General features: G+C 44.1%; 1 protein-coding gene across 1 annotated transcript; it reads right to left on the reverse strand.

Moving 5' to 3' along the window:
• Positions 1-3,551: 3,551 nt before the first annotated feature.
• On the reverse strand, positions 3,552-19,063 carry LOC131899201 (nuclear RNA export factor 3-like). Its single transcript, XM_059250610.1, has 21 exons — positions 18,698-19,063; positions 14,156-14,336; positions 13,811-13,967; positions 12,771-12,854; positions 12,562-12,666; positions 12,371-12,448; positions 12,166-12,286; positions 11,932-12,020; positions 11,705-11,812; positions 11,422-11,531; positions 9,883-9,919; positions 9,493-9,561; positions 9,367-9,422; positions 9,116-9,223; positions 8,932-8,990; positions 5,831-5,946; positions 5,686-5,728; positions 5,046-5,118; positions 4,413-4,556; positions 3,973-4,033; positions 3,552-3,866 (listed from the first exon to the last, which is right to left on the reverse strand). Exons 1-21 carry the CDS (start codon positions 18,699-18,701, stop codon positions 3,813-3,815), a joined length of 1,857 nt encoding a protein of 618 aa, XP_059106593.1. The 5' UTR covers positions 18,702-19,063; the 3' UTR covers positions 3,552-3,812.
• Between the last annotated feature and the right edge of the window lie 222 nt (positions 19,064-19,285).

Here is a 19,285-nt window from a genome sequence, read left to right on the forward strand (position 1 = left end):
GGAAGAAGGCAAGAGAAAGATATAAGGGGTTAAAAAAAGAAAGGAAGAGGTCAGATTATCCCTATTCACAGAGAACACAATTGTATATTTTAAAGAGCCTCACATTAAAAAGAAAGTCTTACAAGGTGTATATGGTCTTTTTAATACATTGGTTTGGGGTTTATGACCTCCAGATTATGAGAAAATAAATTTCTGTAGATTTAAACTACCCAGTGTGCAGTACATACTTTATATACACCCACATAAAGATACACACTTATGTATGCCTACATATGTACACAAGTGTTTCTTTTTTTAAACATAATTTTGTATTGATCCTTTGGGAATTTCACATCATGCACCCCATCCCATTCATTTCCCAGTCCCTCCATATCTGCCCTTCACCCTTGTAGCGTTCCCCCCACAAAGGAAAACTTAAAAATAAGTAATAAATAATACAAATAAGAATATAAATTAAAAACAAACAAATATAAACCAACAAAAAAGCAAACAACAAAACTCACTTTACTCTTTCATCTTTCCCACCTTTCCATGGCTTCTTCATTTGTCTCAGTGCCCTTGGGAGCTGCTGTGTATCATGCAGTATATATACCCTTTTTCCCAAACAGCTTCACTTGCAAATGTTCATTATCCAACATGTTGTTGGTCATGTTCAAGGCCTCTGGCCTCTGGCCTCTGGCACACCATCATCACTGGTCCCTCATCAAAATTCCTCCCAGATATCCTGCTGTTGCCCAGAGTCATGGAGATCCTGCAGCTATGGTTCCACAGGACCAGTCCCTTCATGCACTCTAGCAGGTCATAGATGGGATAGATGTTTGGGAGTGCCCATTCAAAGCCCTGCAGGTGGGCCTGGATGGTAGGCAAGCTGGTCAGTCTGGGCCTCTGGAAACACCCCCTTCAGGCTAGGGGCAGAGCAAGACCTCCCATGCCTGTGGTGAGGGGTGGGGTCAGCTCTCATCTGGCCAGTACGGGTCACAGCCATCTCTGCATGGCCCTTATACTTCAACACATGGTTCAACGCATGGTTCACATGGGTCCCTGTCATAACACAGGCAATTCACATCAACACAGACCCCAACTACCCTAGAACCAAGGACCCAGACATGGCTATCAGCAGCAGATTGGGCCCATATGTCATCATAGGCCCCGGGTGGCAGCACAAGCCTTTCAGATCTGCATAGGCATCCCATCAGTAGCATGGTCCCCAGACTCCAACATGGCCCCAGGTGGCCAGACCCAGGCAGTTGCATGGCCTTCAATGGTATCAGGAGCCACGAACATTAACACAGACCCTGGTTACAGTAGGGCCACAGATCCAGACAAGGTCTATCAGCCACAGCCAGAGCCCAGATGCTACCATGGTCCTGGGTAGCAGCGAAGGGCACTCAGATCTGTATGGCCCCAGTGGCAGCATGATACTCGAATACCAACAGATTCCAAGCATTTGCATGTCCTTTGGTGGTAATAGGAGCCACAGACATGAACACAGAACCTTGCTGCAGTAGGGCCACGGACCCAGACATGGCCCTCAGCTGCAGTTCAGGCCTGGATGTCTCCATGGCCCTGGGGCCAGTGCAAGCCACCCAGATCAAGATGGCCCCTGTGGCAGCATGACCCTCAGATACCAACATGGCCTCAGATGTCAGCCCAGATCCCAGCATCCTCACAGCCTTGGGTGGCAGCAGGAGCCATGAACATCAACACAAATCTCAGCTGCTGTAGGGCAACAGACCCAGACATGGCCCTTGGCACCAGCCCAGGCCCAGAGGTCACCCTGACCACGGATGGCAAGCAGGCCTCCCACATCAGCCCATTCCTCACCACCTTCCTGTCTTCAGATCTGCGTCTCTCCACAGGACATGAACCATTCTCTCTCTCTCTCTCTCTCTCTCTCTCTCTCTCTCTCTCTCTCTCTCTCTCTCTCTCTCTCCCTCCCTCCCTCCCTCCCTCCCCTCCCCTCCCCTCCCCTCCCCTCCCCTCCCCTCCCCTCCCCTCTCTCTCTCTCTCTCTCTCTCTCTCTCTCTCTCCCATACTCCATCATATATTTGCTCAGCATAATGGTGCCCCACTGCAGTTTCTCTTCCCTGCCCAGGGTAGGCGGCCCCAGGTAGGCATGTAGGTGACCTTCACCTGTCTGGTCCTAATGGCACTGGGCAGGCCTGCAAGTTTCTCTAGCTACACACCCACCTAGGGCCGGCTGCCCTGTAAGGGAAAAAAAACCACAGGCTTGCCTGGCTCTATTGGGACCAGACAGATGGACACTTTTTTTCTTAAAATAATAATCTTAGCCGGGTGGTGGTGGCACACGCCTTTAATCCCAGCACTCGGGAGGCAGAGCCAGGTGGATCTCTGTGAGTTCGAGGCCAGCCTGGTCTGCAGAGTGAGTTCCAGGAAAGTCGCAAAGCTACACAGAGAAACCTTGTCTCGAAAAACCAAACAATCATCATCATCATCATCATCATCATCATCATCTTTATTTTCCTTTCCTAAATTATTTCAGTATTTGTGGCTACTTTTGTACTTTTAGTGGTGAAACCTATTTTCATAGGTTTCCGGGATTTTTTTTGTTTTTGTTTTTTTTTTTTTTTTGAGACAGGATTTCTCTGTGTAACAGTCCTTTCTGTCCTGGAACTCACCCTGTAGATCAGGCAGTCCTCGAACTCACAGAGATCCGCCTGCCTCTGGCTCCCTAGTGCTGGGATTAAAGGCATGCACACCACCACCTGGCTTATTTCTTTTAATAAAAATACAAAGTTAATCATAATTTCCTTACCCTTGCCTCTTTTTATATCAAGGATTTTTATAATATGACACTTTCATATATGGGAATTATTTTTCTTCACAGGCTTTTATGTGTCATTTAATGTTATATCCTACCAGTTACGCTGGTTTTAATTTTGAATAAATTTGTATGGCTAATAGAAGAATATTGTTATCTGCATGAAATACTTGATGAATACTTTAGGCACATAGAACATCAGTACTCAGTTTTAACAAGGTTAGAGAGTCTGCTCAACATAGGAAGCTATATAGCCCACAGGAGCATAAATGTACAGCCTAAGACTGGGTTTAGACTTCAGTCTCTACAGCAGTTCTTCCTTAGAGGTACTCATTCTTATAACATGGTCTGCCTCCAGTGTATTTTGAAGGGATTTAACATAACTGGCAACATCAACAGCATCTTCTGAGCATGACACAATTATCACAAACTTCCAGCAACTGAGATTGCCTCCTCGGGGCCTGCACAAGACTAGACCTCTCATTAGTCAATCAGTGAATGGAGCCTATCCCTCTCTGTCAGACTATTGGCTACCGATGGATTCTAGAGGAAAGGAAATCATTGTCTTTACCCATGTACCCACAGGTGAGGCCAAGGGACAGTTCCAAACACATGGCCACATAGATGGCCCTGTTCATACTCAGAGGGGCACAATGCAAAACAAAAGACGTGAGTGTGAGACAAGGACATAGAGGGAAGAGGGAGGGGTAGGAAGGAGATGTGACAGGGTGAGGAGGAGTGAGAGTAACCAGAATGTGTTACATAAACATGAAATGCTCAACAAATTTAATAAAACTGATAATAAAAGAAAATATAAGAAACAAGGATCCTGAAATATGTGGCAAATACACAAACCACAGGTCATTTAGATACATGAAAGTTAGATTCACAAGCTAGGCCTTAGCTTCCAGGATGTAACTAGATGTCCCAATTCATTTAAATGGAAATTACTGTACTAGAAGAAAATCACAACAGAGGTTTGAAGAAATAAGATAGTGACACCCAGGGATTTCTTCTTGGTGTGCTGTTCTTAGGATCTTGGACCTGGCTGTATGGAGGTATCCTCTGGGCTCACGTCCCTTACCTGGAGGAAGTAAAGGACACAATTGGGAGATCAGCAGATCCAAGAAACTAGCATCATTTCCAGGCCACTTGGCCTTTCTCACTTGGCTTCAATTACCAAACCTCACCTTGAGTAAAGCCAGGCTTTGTATGGCTTTGTTGTAATCACACTGCTCATCATTAAGGCACCTGTGATAGAGAATGAGCAGACAGCGTCCATCAAGGCACAAGAAAAGAGACACTGACGACACAGAGGCATTTCCTGACCTGTGTGACAGAAACATGCCTCTACATGTATTTCAAGACATTCAGCAAGATGACACTTGTGCCATAATATGGGAAAATTCCTGAAAATCCAAAGGTCTCTCATTAAATGAACAGGATCCATGGATTTCAGGGAATCATCCAATAGCTATTTAAAATGGTTAGTTAGCCTACTGTTTACTGAGAAGAGAAGAAACTGTTCAGTAAGACAGTGAATGAAATGAAGAAGCGAAGCCTGTATGTTCCAGAACTCGTTCTCCTAGTCCTACCTCATACTCCATCATTGTGTACACCCAACACTCACTTCTGAGACCCCTCAGCATTCATCCCAGACTGCACCATCTTCTGTTGATCTTGAGAGAGGGCAGGCAATGTGGCCACAGGGATGGAGGCACTGGGAAGCCCTTGGACGTTCCTCACAAACAGCTTGTCATTGATGATATGAAGGCTGGAGGAAAAACATTCCCGAGATGGATGGGAAAAGAGACAAAAATATACTTCCCAACAATTGTCAAGCTCTCACTGTGCAGCAACCAGACTGTTCTCATATTCCTGCTTTGCCCTGCTTTTCTTCCCTGGTTATCTACAACACTCCCAGAGGAGCACACTGTTGGAGACTGTCTATATAAATAGAATGGCAGGTTTAATTAAAAATGGTTTTATGAACTAAAAAGAGTGGACAGTATAATCAACATTTTTAGAAGACAGAACTACAAATGGGCAATGTGACTTGACTAAATTCACAGCATAAGCCTGAAACAAGCAAGGAAAAGGCTGGTACTCTGACCCCAAAGTCCACACTGTTAACCACTACACTAGACTACCCCTTGAATCTACCCATTGGCCTTCCACAATATTGGTAATACCCTGAGCACAGCACTGTCACACTGCTGGCCCTCGGCTGGGGTGGAGAGCCCATCCACAGCACAGTACTTACTCTGAACTGTTGCCATAGGTAGCAATGAAGGTCCGAGTGAAGGCATGAGCACATCCCTGCGAGCTGCCCTCCACTTCAAGGACAAGAAACAACAATGCACTTTTAGAGTCGTCACTACTTCAGACTCCCAAGGGCATTCCCCAGTCAGGGTCTTCTACCAAAAGGGGCCAAGAACCACTCAATATTTGGCTTGGAGTCAGGGGAATGTGGCAGGAATGGAGAGGGCTGGTGACAATGGAAATGATCTACTCCCCTTGATGGGCCCCCCTACCACATGCTGGACCCTGGGAAACATCCCTTCCAATGTTCACTTGGTCTGTTTTCCATTGAGGTGGGGAGGGGGAGTTTAATTAGCACCATTCGCAAATGTGGAAATGCCGAGGTTAAGCAACTGGCTTAAGAGTAAGAATGTGGAATGAGAGCCACAAACCCCACAGCTCCCTTGTCCTCCCTTACCCCTGAGCTGTGGGGCAGACAGGCACAGCCCTCGGGCAGACCAGGATGGTCTGTGGGCAGGAGAGCACAAAGGGGGACAAGAAGGAAAGGCACACATTTGGGGGAGCTGGGGGAGTTCTCAGGGGTGCACATCCAGGGCAGGAAGCAGGATAGGGTCCAAAGAGGGGATTCTACAGACACTCACCTTCCTTGAACAATCCACTAACAGAGAAGCAAATCATTGTTTCCTAAAAGGGAAACAAGGCATGAGCTCAGGTCCTGCATAACTTTCTACTCACCCTCAGCTTTCTGAGTATGTGATGTAGCCCATGAAAAGAGCAGGTACTTACTGTCTGGAAACATATGTCCACCACAAAGGAGGTGAGGTCATGCTGAGTTTTGGGCAATGTACGAAGAAAGTAAATAATGTCACATTTTTTATGCTTCAGCAGCTGCCTCCGAATATCTGTAAAGGGGGAGAGAGAAAGATATGTGTCCTTGGAGTTGCACATACTTTTTACACTCTCACACAGCATTCCCCAGTCAGAGCCACATGCTAAATGGTTTAGGAACAAGCAGGATTGGTTTGGAGTCAAGAGAGTGTGGCAGGAATGGAGAGGGCAACAACAGCCTTAGCCTCTGGCGTCTGTGATTGTGCCCTCTACTGTAGAGAGCCGTGCATGGCCGCGCCTCAAAGATGGCGCCAGGCGTCCGGCTTCCGGCTTCCGCCTTCCCGATGGCGGGTGTTCTCTGGGATAAACAACTCCTTATTTGGCTTGGGCGTGGAATCTGGCTTGCTTGTGTATGTCTGACCCTATCGGCATTGTCCACGTGGCACTACGGGGTTGGTTGCCCAGTGGCTATAAAGGGCGTGGGCTGGCTTTCCCCAGAGTCAGAAGATGGCTTTTCCCGAGAGGGAGAAGATGGCTTTCCCCGGGGTCAGAGGATTGTTCAAGGTTCCTGAATAGACTGCTTGGAGAAGAGCCTGGTGTTACGTCTTCCTTGCTGGTCGAGGCGGACGTGACAAGTGGTGGTCCGTATGGGGAACCTTTAAGGCTCAGAACTCTTCGCAGTCAGGGCAGTGCACTGGTAAGTCCCCAGGTAAGGTGGGGATCCGCGACAAAAGCGGACGGGAAAATTAAAGAAAGTGAAAGCAGGTGAAGGCAAAAGTGCTGCTAGTATCGTGGGCGCAACTTCTTCGCACCCAATTTTTCTGGCTCTTAATGAGCTGCTCCTTTCAAAGAAATTAAAGATTAAGAAGAGTAACCCGGAGGTTTGGAGACAGGTTAGAACTGAAATGCAGTTAGCTCGCTCAGTGTTTCTCAATGCCCAGACTCGAGAGATACCATGAACCTTTGGATTTTAAGGTCATCAAGTCTCTAGCGGAATCTGTCCGGGATGAAAATAAGATATGTGAGTTTGTAGAAATTAATCTCTTGTTAAATCTGTGTTAAGAAACCTTTAGGTGTTTGCTAAGTTAAATATATGCGAATGGTAGCCCTATATAAGTTTGTAAGATAGATCCATAGAGTTCCTTTAAGAATATAAGCTTGCAAGAAGTATCTAAGGTAGTCTTAAGACATGTAGTAATAAGCTTGTAAGAAGTAAAGATGTTAGTTGTAAATGTAAGTTTAAATAAGAAATATAAGAAGTAATAAGAAATATATTTGCTAAAGTAGTTCTATAGTTTCATTAAAGAGTATAAATAAGTAGATGTTAATATGTTATATGTGAGTTTGTAAAAATGTGTAAATGTTGAGTGTGAGTTTAGGCTTAAGCACATGTTATATGTGAGTTTGTGAAAAGGTGTAAATGTTGATTGTGAATCTAAGCTTAATGTATGTGGTGAAAGAAACTGAGACACACAGAAGTTAGTGTCCTAGAAGACTGCAAAGCAGGCAGTCTGAGCGGTTTTCAAAAGCTCCAACAGCCGCTAAGAATGGCGGACGCCAGAACCAGCATAACAAGGCATCCACAGCTTAGATCTGTGGAAAATCAACGCAACACAGAAAAACCTGAGCTAACATCAAAAACGGTGCGGTTTAGAATACTACTGTACCTAAAAAGGTCTCTGGCTTGAGAATAAAAGTTCAGAGACACTTGTTTGAACAAAAATTAACTGCAGAAAGTTTTGGTTGTAAAATGTCTCTTCATATTTGGAAGTGAAAGCCTGATACCAGAATTTATTTCTTGTTTGAACTTTTTGAACTTAAAATGAGATAAAACTACATGCTTTTTAACTGGGGCCCTTGGCCTCAGGGCCTGCAAATATATGGGGCAGTGGAGAATCAGGAGCAAGGCGGGAGGTTCTGTTTGTGTTTTCCCACAGGACCGGCTAGATCCTTTCTGGGTACTTTAACGATTGGTGCGACAGGCCCCTCAGACGGAGAGACGTGATGACACCCCGGAAGCTGATGTGCCTGATCCTGATAGCCCTGATTCTGACAAGCATGCCAGCGGGAGCAGCTGAGGATTGACTCACGAAGGGAACCTGGTTGGTGGAGTTTGATAACCTGACCCAGATCCTGCGCAATGAGATCATTGCGGTCAACTCCATCCGTGTGCACCTGGCCTCCACTGCGGAAATGATGTCTTGGCTGTGAAATTCTATCACCTTTTTAAAGGAGTGGGCGGGATTAGGTGCCCAGGCAGGCCTACTGGTACTTGTCTCCCTGATGTGCCTGTGGTGCATTGTTCGTTTAAGGGTTTCTCAGCAACGCAATGCAGCCATGATTATCCAAGCCTTTACAGCCATAGAGGCTGGACAGTCTCCCCAGGCCTGGCTGGCCACATTAAAAGCTTGATCGCGCAGGATGCGAAGCTAGTGCACTGCACTTGGGTCTAGCTGTGTTGCAAAATCCAAGAAGAGCAAGTCTAATTGCATGTGGGTTGATGCCCTAATTCCCACCTCTGCAAAAAAGGGTATCGGACGGGTCAAGTGTTCTCTGGGTGGATGACACCTGGACTAACACCAGTACAATGTCCAAGTTGTATTTTGGCAGAGATTAGACCTCTGCTCTTGCCTGCTGCTTAAAACAATAAAGGGGAAACTGTAGAGAGCCGTGCACGGCCGCGCCTCAAAGATGGCGCCAGGCATCCGGCTTCCGCCTTCCTGATGGCAGGTGTTCTCTGGGATAAACAACTCCTTATTTGGCTTGGGCGTGGTATCTGGCTTGCTTGCATATGTCTGACCCTATCGGCATTGTCCACGTGGCACTACGGGGTTGGTTGCCCAGTGGCTATAAAGGGCGTGGGCTGGCTTTCCCCAGAGTCAGAAGCTGGCTTTTCCTGAGAGGGAGAAATTGGCTTTCCCCGGGGTCAGAAGATTGTTCAAGGTTCCTGAATAGACTGCTTGGAGAAGAGCCTGGTGTTGCGTCTTCCTTGCTGGTCGAGGCGGACGCGACACTCTACCCCCCTTTATCTTGCTCAGTCTTATCCACCACACACTTACAAGAATCCTTGAGAACCTTCATATTTCTGCTATACTTGAAGTACTCCCACAAGCTGCTCCTAGGAGAAAGGGAAAACAGATGTGGTGGTCAAGCCAATGTAATGATTCCAAGGGACTGCTTGCATCTGCTGGGGAACAGGGTGCAGTGCTCTAGGTCAGAGCTTGAGCCGATTGTGCTACTCACGAGGATGAGTCCACGGCACCGAAGAGCACAGTCAAAGAGAAGCAAGCCTCAGCATGGTAGGCATTAAGGAGTCCCTGACGATCTCCATTGTCATAGATGAAATAATACCTGTTGGGGGAGGGGTGATAGGATGGGATAATCACATTGGTTTGGGCCCCAAATGAGAGTTCAAAGTTCCATCAAGTCGAACTATAATGCTATAGCCCCACCTCTCCCATTCTCCCCTTCGTCAGGTTCCTGGAGGTACTTACTGATGCAGAAACTGTAGGACCAGAGTCTTTACAGCCTTGGACCCAAAGAAACTTCCCTGAAATAAAAGCAAAAAGAATGTAAGTGTTGACCCATTTTTATACACAAATTAAAACCTCTCTCCTCACCTTGCAAGTTGGTAAGCTCTTGTGGTCTTCAAGGCCACAGAGTGTTGGTTTAGGTGACTCCTGTCCATCCTGTGGGAGGCAAGAAAATCAGTGCAGAGCTGGCAGGTGATGCTGTTTGATGAGGGAAAGGGATGGGTTCATAGAATGGAAGAGGTCAGAGGTCAGGTGTGAGAAGGGCCCTAAAAATGTCCCTGGTAGAAATGCAATCGGGATCATGACTTGCCATTTGGCAAGTTCTCCTGTGAGTCTGAATCGCTTCTCCCTATCTCTTTGAGGCAGAAGGGACAAGTCCAAAAAGTTTAACATAAGGAAGACCTATTAGCTTTCAGAGCAGGTTGGATGTGGTGAGAGCCCCAGTTAGAGAAATCAGTAATCAAGGAATACACTTACCAGGCTTAATAACTTGGGGAACAATTCCAGAATTGAACTACCAAAAAAAAAGGTAACCTGATTAAGAATTATGCAGTGTATATGTGTATATAAACATTGCATGGCACTCCCTTATATATGTTAGTATGTCTGGTTACATTGTAATGCATTTATCCATCTGTTGACATACAAATATAGGAACACAGATAAAACCATACAAAAATAATTGAAAGTGAAAATACCCTCCTTATGGAATGACCTAGAAGAAAGAGAGTTGTCTTTCCCCACTGCTCTCCTCTCTCTTCTTCCTATTGTATAGCTTCTACAATCACTTCTCTAATCCCTTTCTTCAGGCTCAAGAATCCACACTGGAGGAGCCTGGCTCCAACGACTCCTTTCCTCTCCTCACAGTCCCCATGGGAGGCTCTGCAGGGAGCAAGGCATGGCATGGGATTCCAGGAGTCTGTCACCTTGTTAGTGCCCACCATTCTAGAGATTCTGGGGCAGGGAGGTAAGAGAGGTATGGTTCAGGACTCAGTAAGAGGAAGGCATAGGGATGGTAATGGAAAGGGAGTGAAAGCAGATGAGGCAGATGTGGGGGAGACATAGAGGGTAAAGGCAAAGGAGAAAAAGGAGGCCACACAAATGGAATGGAAGATGCTCTGTCTGGCCTGGTGCTAAAGCTCAGAGGTCACAGGTAATAGAGGAGAAAAGGGATCCTCTGCAGCAGTCCTTTACTTCAACTTCTCCAGACTGTTCCCAGGACCCAAAGCAAGAATGAAACAAAGACTTTACAGTATTGGGTACTGTTAATTCAGGCTCACAGTTCTTCCTATGCTGGCTGGGCTCACTCTGAGAACAAGGAGCCTCTTTGAAGGAAGGAGACATTCCCCAGAAGCAGCTCTCTCTTCTGGTCACTATGTTCTCTCCTGGAGGTTCCTCTCTACCTGTGTGTGTCTGAGTAGGGGTCTAGTCCAAGGAATCAACTTGCTTATCTCATGCTATGCAGGGATCCTCTTTTACATTTGGTAGGATTATGAGGAAGGTAGGTAAGTTCGTAGATAAGGAAGACAGAAGAGATGGAAGCCTCTTTGGTTCTCCACATGACCCTCTTGCTCCAGGAAGCCCTCTGCTCCTTGGCATTGGCCCACTTTTATATCTTTAGTTCAAAGAGCCCATGTTTCTTTCCAAGGAGGAATAAGTCCCCAACTGTGGCCCAAAGTAAATAATGTTACCATCATCCAGAAATTCTGACCTCATCCTGGGGTAACAGGGCCTTCGGAGCAGCCTGAGAAAGATGAAGGGACTTAGAGTAAGAAAAAGAGAGCTCCAGTTAGGCTAGGGGAGGAGTCCAGTGCCATCTTTCTGAGGCGTAGGAGTGCAGGCTGGAGAAGACTAGGTGCTCAGCCACAGGAATCACACCTCAAGTCATGTGAATGGAGGAGAAGGTCAGAAGGAAAGGAGTAGTGTGGGGATAGCTGAGGATACAGACAGAGGGAAGGGTGAGGTCTCTGGTCCTCCCAAAGGGCCAGAGCTGCTCTTCTTGAAGATACAACTGACTTTATGTTACTGGGCTTATCCAGGACGGTAGTACTCAGAGAGTTTTTGTCTGCACATATCTCTTCTGGATTCGGATCTTGCCCCTTGACTCTCTCCCCTGCAGACTTCACCTGCAATTATGAGAATTAATACATGGATCAAGGGAAGAGAAGCAGAAGATTCCCGAACCCTTAGCTCTTCCCCGTGCTCCCCTACCAGTAAATCCACTTCCTTGCCTCTTGTCAACACTCGGATGACCACTTCGACTTTTTCACAAGAGAAATATCTCAGTATTATGCCTCACCTCATTTTTAGAGATATTCAGGTTATCAACAGGAGGGGCCATTGCCATAGTATCAAGCAAGCCGAACAGCGGATATGATTTGCTGTAACTCTGGTTCAAGGGCAAAACCTACGGTGATGGAAAAAAACAGAGTGAAATGATACAACAGGGAATACTTGAGACCAATCTAAGTACTAGAAATATCTACCAAACTTGCTCTCAAAACAGCACCAAATGTAAGGTATTACCTGGGCCATGTCCTCTTCATGGATATCCAGGGAAGGAGCCATGTACCTTCCTGGTTTCAGTGCCAAGTCAGTAGGATAGGTCATCAAATCTTCAGGAAGCAAGAACAGAGAATTAGAAGGCTAAGAGGCAGCCGGCTGGTAAAGAGGGGTTGTCAGCATCAACCCCTCCTCAATTTACAATTCCTAAATTTCCACCCCAGCCAGCCTCTTCTTCCCTCATCTCCTCAAACTTACGACTGTCAGTCATGCCTTGGTCAAAGGGGAGTCTCTGCATGTTAAGAACTTGCTGAGAAGTAGCAACCTGTAGGTTCATAGCCAGCTGCAGAATCACAGATGGAGTTCTGTGACTCTGAGGCTGAAGTGATAAAAGGGACAGCAGATGGGGAGAAAGACATAGGTCCAGCTGTGGATATATAAACTGTAAGACAGCCTACATTACCTTTGTTTGATCCATCTTTTCTGACTTTAGCTCTGTCACCGAGTGGGGTTCATCACAGGGGCTGATGAAGATTGATATCTGCAGTGAACACATGAGAGTCTGTGTTGACACTAAGAACTGAGAAGCCCTAGGATCATAAATGATATTGACCCTGGCTTGCACTTTATCACAGTCACACTCTTGACACATACCTTATTATTAGACTCATCCCAAATCTCGTCACTGATACTTTTCAGTTCAAAGGCAATGCCGGAATTATCAACAAAAAACTGGGCCTGCATTTTCTCATAGTGAAACTGCGTGGATACGGTGAGAGAAATGGAATACAGGCAAATGTCGTGGTTAATAGAGCCCTTCATCTGTCCTGGTTCCTCTCATCTCCCACCATGTCCTCTCTTACCTCCACTGGAGTGAAAGGGATACTGCACTGGCTCTGAATCAAATTCAACAGCCACTTCTTATCGTATTTTATGCCAGAGGGAATCTAGAATAGGAGAAAAGATTGGCACATTGGAATTTAAAGTCAAACTTAATCAGACAAAAGTGTCTAGCCCATAACATAATGCATGAGCTTGTTTACATAAAAGTTTAGAAAATGTGAACAAATCTATTGTGGTAGAAAACTAATCAAGAGTTGCTTGAAAAACAATGATATGGGGAAAGAATGGAAGAGAGCCATTATAAAGGGAGACAAGGATGCTTGATGCGTTTGACGGGCATGTTGACTGTGATAATGGTTTCACAGCTGTGCAGGCACCTGTTGTTAAGTTATGTACTTTAAAAACATGTGACTTATTGTCTGTCAATTTTCTTCAAGAAAGCCATAAAATAGGAAGCCGTAAAATACTTGTTTTTAAGCTTTAAAGCAATTTCTAAAGATGGGACAAATTTGATGATTTCTTTTATATCACCTGTGGATTTCCTGACTCTCCTTTCCTTTCATTCAGGTTGTTTCCTTCAATAATAAACTCCAGATATGTAAATAAACTTTTTAAACATTTTTAATTAATTTATTTTTTATTATCTCTCTGATTTTTGAGATTATAATATAATTTCATTTATAAAGCCATAATAAGAGATTTTTACCTATGGCAGACCTAGCTTTCCTCTTTAATAAGGACCCCAAAGACGCTTTAACTACAACCTCCCCAACACACACATATAGTTGTAGCAAAACTGAAGCATCTAGTGTAGAGCTGCTCTACCTTCTTAGCATTGATTTCTTCCTTTGCTTATACACAACTCTCTGACTTCTCCCTGCAGTCACCCTGTTCTCTTTATACTGCCTCTCTGATTTTCCCCTTCATTTATCCAGCATGTGGACTCTGGTGTCAACTCCACTGTACCCAGAAAAGCACCCAATGACTCTACACAAGTCCAACACAGCTCCTCCTGATTGCCTTCTTTTGAGCATTAAATCCATTTTGCTGAGGTACTTACTGTGACCTTGAACCAGTTCTTTGAGGTGTCATCATCTTGCTTGTCCTTCTGCATTTTTCTCTCTGGAGGTGTTGGCTCTTCCTCCCTGTTAACACGCATTTGGTTTTGTTTATATAAGTTGATTCTCTGATGCCGGGATGGAATACCATATGGAGTGCTGTTGGAAAATGAAGTAAAAGTAGTCCACATATACTTAGAAATTCTCCAATAGACCATTTGCCCCACTTGTACCAATGCTACAAAAAAAGATTGCTCAACCACTTGGAGATATGAATGACATATTTAACCACAGTGTTATGCATTTCTCTAGCTAGTATATTCCAGCTATGCCGACTGGTCACTTACTATCTTCTTCGAGCATACATGGGAGAATTACTCATTGCTGGCTGTCCATCTTGCTGCTGGTGGAATGAAGTACGCATTTGCACTGTATCTCTGATGTGTTCAGTAGAGTTCAGAAATCTCCTTCGGAAAATACCCCGACATTTCATTCTTCTTTGAAAAAGGTTAGTTTGGGAGCTGTGCCCTTAAATTAAAATTAATACATCAACATATAATACCAAAAAGAAGGTCCTGGGAAAATATAATGGCAAGTGAAGATTGTTAGTTATTATAATCCACCCCTAAAAAGTATCTGTAAGCAGTGTGAAAAAATATTGGAAGACTTCACTGTGCTTCTACCTCCTGGGGTATGAGAGAGAGGAAGGGAGCACTCATGGCTAAGGAGAGAACAAAGAGGTAAATGTTTGGGCTCAATAACTGGTCTGTGATGATGTTACTAACTGTCTTACCCTGCTCAGGCTGAATGATCTGAGACAAATTATGTTTCATTCCTCAATCTTAACTCTCCTGTTTGAAGATAGTAAAAATTATCTTGGAAGGTTTTTTATGGTTCAAGGATCACAGGCAAGTTCCCTGCCTGAAAAAAGGAAGCTAGACAAGTGATACATAAAGCAAAACAACATATGCACATTGTATCTTGCTCAAATATTATAGTGAAGATTAGTAAAAGAGAAGGGAAGAAGTTAAAGGAAATATGGTAAACATATCTACCATATCTTAGCTGAGAAGTTGCCACATTAAAAAAGACATCAAGTTCAAGTAAAAACAGTAATAGAATACAACAAAAGTGTACATTGAGAAAAAGAGATATCTCAGCAGTTTAGAGAACTTGTTGCTCTTGTGGCGGATGGGAGTTCAGGTCCCGGCACCCACGTGGTGGCTCACAGCCATCTGTAACTCCAGTTCCAGGGGATCTGATGTGTTCCTCTGATCTCCTCAAGTACCAGCACACATATGGTGCATATGCATAAATGCAAGAAAAGCACTCACATACATGAAATAAATAAACCTTAAAAAGTTAAACTAAAACAGAAATAGGCTATGAGATGGCTCAGCAGGTAAAGAACTTGCCACCTAGCCTGACCACTGGAGTTCAATTCCCTAAACCCACATTGTAGATGAAGAGAACTGTTTTCCTCAAGTTTCCTGTTGTTCTGTGACCTCTAAATATGTACCTACACACATACACTGAATAAATGATTGGATGGATGAATGAATGAATGTTTAAAAAACAGAAATATCCCTTTGGGGTCTGGCAGCACACACTTATAATACCCAGCCCCTAGGAGGCAGAGAAAAGAAAACTGTCACAAGTTCAAAGTAAGCTGGTCTATATACAATCATCTATGCAGTAAAAAAGACTCAATGACACTGATAAATTTGTAGGCAAATCTGAGTAGTTAGTATACAATACAATACTTCTTCTGGGATGCATATGCATATCTTGGATAGATATGGTAATGAAGACTAGAAAAAAGAGAAGGGAAATATTAAAGAAGATGTGGTATTCATATCTCATGTATAATGAAAGTGCATGACAAATCAGGCGAGGATAAATAGAATCATAATGGTGCAAGGTTCATGTATTATCTGAGGACAGGTAAAAATAAGTGTATGCCAGGTGGTGGTGGCAGCGGCGTCGGCTCAAGCCTTTAATCCCAGCACTCAGGAGCAGGTGGATCTCTGTGAGTTCGAGGACAGCCTGACCTACAGAGTGAGTTTCAAGAGAGCCAAGACTACACAGAGAAACCCTGTAATGAAAACAAAAATAAATAAATAAATAAATAAAAGAATAAAAAATAAATATATAACAAATAGATATTTGTACCAAATTAAACCTATGATTTCATTGAAGGGCAGAAAGAGCCTGATTACATAAAAAAAATTTCCATCAGCTAGGTATAGTGGAACATGTCTGGAAGTCACTACTTGGGAAGCAGAGGCAGGAGAATCAGAAATGCAAGCCCCGCTTTAGCTACTTAGGGAGTTCAAGGCCAGACTGGCCTACATAATGAGACCCTGTCTGAGAACAAAGAAAAGAAAGGATTCTTCAAATGTTCTTTTAAACACATAAAATCTAATTATCTATAAAAGTTTTAAATATAAAAAGGCAAAATAAGCCGGGCGGTGGTGGCGCATGCCTTTAATCCCAGCACTCGGGAGGCAGAGCCAGGCGGATCTCTGTGAGTTCGATGCCAGCCTGGGCTACCAAGTGAGTTCCAGGAAAGGCGCAAAGCTACACAGAGAAACCCTGTCTCAAAAAACCAAAAAAAAAAAAAAAAAAAGGCAAAATATTCTCACTTACATGTGGACGCTTAAAAGGTTGGCCTCATAGAAATAGAGAGTAGGATGTGATTAGCAGAGATTAGAAGCTGTGGAAGTGGAGGTGAAGAAAGACTAATTCATGTGTACAAGGTGGGATACCCATTACAGTAGGCTCACACGGGCTCACAGAGACTGAACCGACAACCAGGGAGCCTGCATGGGACTGACATGGGCACTCTGCACATATGTGACAGTTGTGGAGCTTAGTGTTCTTGTGGGAGTCCTAACAGTGGGAGCGGAGGCTGTCTCTGACTCTTTTGCCTGCTTTTGTGACCCTTTTCCTCCTGCTGGGTTGTCTCTTCCAGCCTTAATATGAGGGTTTGTACCTAGTCTTATTGTAACTTGATATGCCGTGTTTGGTTGATATCCCAGGGAGGCCTGCCCTTTTCTGAAGGGAAATGGAGGAGGAGGGGATGAAGGGTCGGGGAGAGGGACTAGGAGGAGAGAAGGGAGGATAAGCTGTGGTTGGGATGTAATATATGAGAGAAGAATAAATTTTAAAATTAACAACAACAAAAAAAAGAACTTGCCTGAGGCTAAATTTTTAAAAAGAAAAAAGACTTGTGTGTGCAAGTGTGTGTGTGTGTGTGTGTCTGTCTGTCTGTCTGTCTGTCTGTCTACATGAGTATATGCACACACCTGTGTACAGGCACTTCCATGCATGCACAGATGCCTGAAAATAGCATTTGGATCCCTCAGAGTTGGAGTTACAGTTGTTTGCAGGAAGCCTGTCTTGCTACATGAATGTTAGGACCAAAACACAATTTGACATGATTGCTCGGCAAGTGTTCTTAACCACTGAGCCATCTCTCCAGTCCCAATTTTTAATGTTCTACTACACAGTGGAGTAGCTATAGCTAACAATAATTATATATATATATATATATATATATATATATATATATTATATATATATATATATATATATATATTATATATATAATATATATAATATTTTAAATAAGAAAATACATATCATTTTGTACTATCCAACTGCAGGTTTGTATTGGAAATAGAAAAGGTACATTTTAAAGAAAGAAATTCTATGAGACAGGGATGTAGTTCAGTTGATAAGAGTGCCTTCCTCACATTCATACAACTGTGGGCTCTATGGCCAGCGCCGCATAGACTAGGGGTGATGGCACTCGCTTGTAAGCCAGTATTCAGGAGGTGGAGGCAGAAGAGGCAGAAGTTCAAGGTTATCCTAGCCTACATAAACAGTTCATAGCTGAGGCTACACGAAACACTGTATCAAACAGGAGAGATTAGGGAGGAAGAATGAAATAGTAGAAGAAAGGACATTTCATAGTGATAAAAGGTTCAATTAAACAAGAAGATGGTATTAAAGTCTGCATTAGCATGCATTTCTTAATATAAAGAAATAAAATTGACTGGAGGGAAAATAAGTCGACAAATACACAATTTGGGGAAAATTTCAACATTAAATAACAGATAAATCTATCAGACAGTAGTTCATCTGCACAAGGAAGATTTAAACATTTTGAGAAACAAAGCGGGCATGGTATCACATGCCTGTAGTCCTAGATATTTGGGAGGCTACAGCAAAAGGATCACTTTAGCCCAAGAGTTTAGGGCAGCCTGAGATGTCATTTTTGTACATAGGCATATGTATGTAAAAAGCAATTTTATATATTATATATACATAGATAACAAATGTACTTAATTAACATGGAACCCTACACATATGTGAGAAACTTCAAAATAGTTCACATGATAGGCCATAAAGCAAGTATCTAGAAGCTTCTATAAGGATAACGTGATGTTCTGAATGACTGGAATAGATTCAGTACTAATGGTTGCTTCCTTGTTCCTCTTCTAACCCCTAGCCTAGTGTGAATCCAAAGAATATTTATTTCCACCAAACCCTATTCTAGGTCATATTTCCTATTTCTCAACTTCTAGACCCAAGATGACCTAAGGCTCAGGTTTTTCTTCTCAATGGGGGGTGGGGGAGGGGTACGGGGGGGGCGCGGGGGGGGGGGAGAACTTCACTTCACCTCCACAAGAAGGGAGGCTTTCCATAAAGAAACATGACAATCACCTCAGTACTCACCTTGTCTTCTGGAGAGTGGAAACTAAACAGCTACCCCTACCCTGTTCCTAAAGAGGGTCACCTACGGGCCACATGGGAAGAGGAAAGGGCAGTATCACCTCTGCCCTAAGAAAAACTGGGCAAACACCTCATGCTGATCAACTCACCCATGAAAGGTCCTGAAGTACCTTGTCACAAATGTCCTGTGTTCTTCTGAGGAGAATCTGTGTGGTCTAGAGCTGAAAAACTGAGGAAAGCTGCCGAGAAGGCTCCAAACGTCAGCTACAAGATGGAAGTCCTTACAGGAAGTTTCATCCAGTAGAGCATAGAGAGGAGGTCCCTGGGTTGGGCAGAGTGGACTAACTTCCTGTTCTTACTGCCGCCTAACGTTTCTACCAGTCAAACACCCCGGAAGCCGCTTCAAATTGAGCCGCCGCTACACCAGAAGCCAACTAGAGTTTGAAAGCTTGGGACTCTGGTACTTGCTGCTACAAATGCAGGGAAGTTTGCATTCCCAGCTCTGTATTGGTTACATTACACTGCGTTCTTTATTTTTTTTGAGAGCTCCGAGTGACCACTGTAAACCAGGCACTGTACTTCTGTACTTGCTACATCAGATCTCCTCTCCCCTCCCCCACTCCTCAAGAAATTATCTGATCTCAGAATCACCAGCTCTCTGATGTTGTGGAGGCTTAATAGGGTACAAGTTTTGTCTGGAGATATTCAGCTGTTACCTTGGGAAACCGAGTAGAACT

Source organism: Peromyscus eremicus, chromosome X (assembly GCF_949786415.1).
Source record: "Peromyscus eremicus chromosome X, PerEre_H2_v1, whole genome shotgun sequence".
NCBI classification, from domain to species: Eukaryota; Metazoa; Chordata; class Mammalia; order Rodentia; family Cricetidae; genus Peromyscus; species Peromyscus eremicus.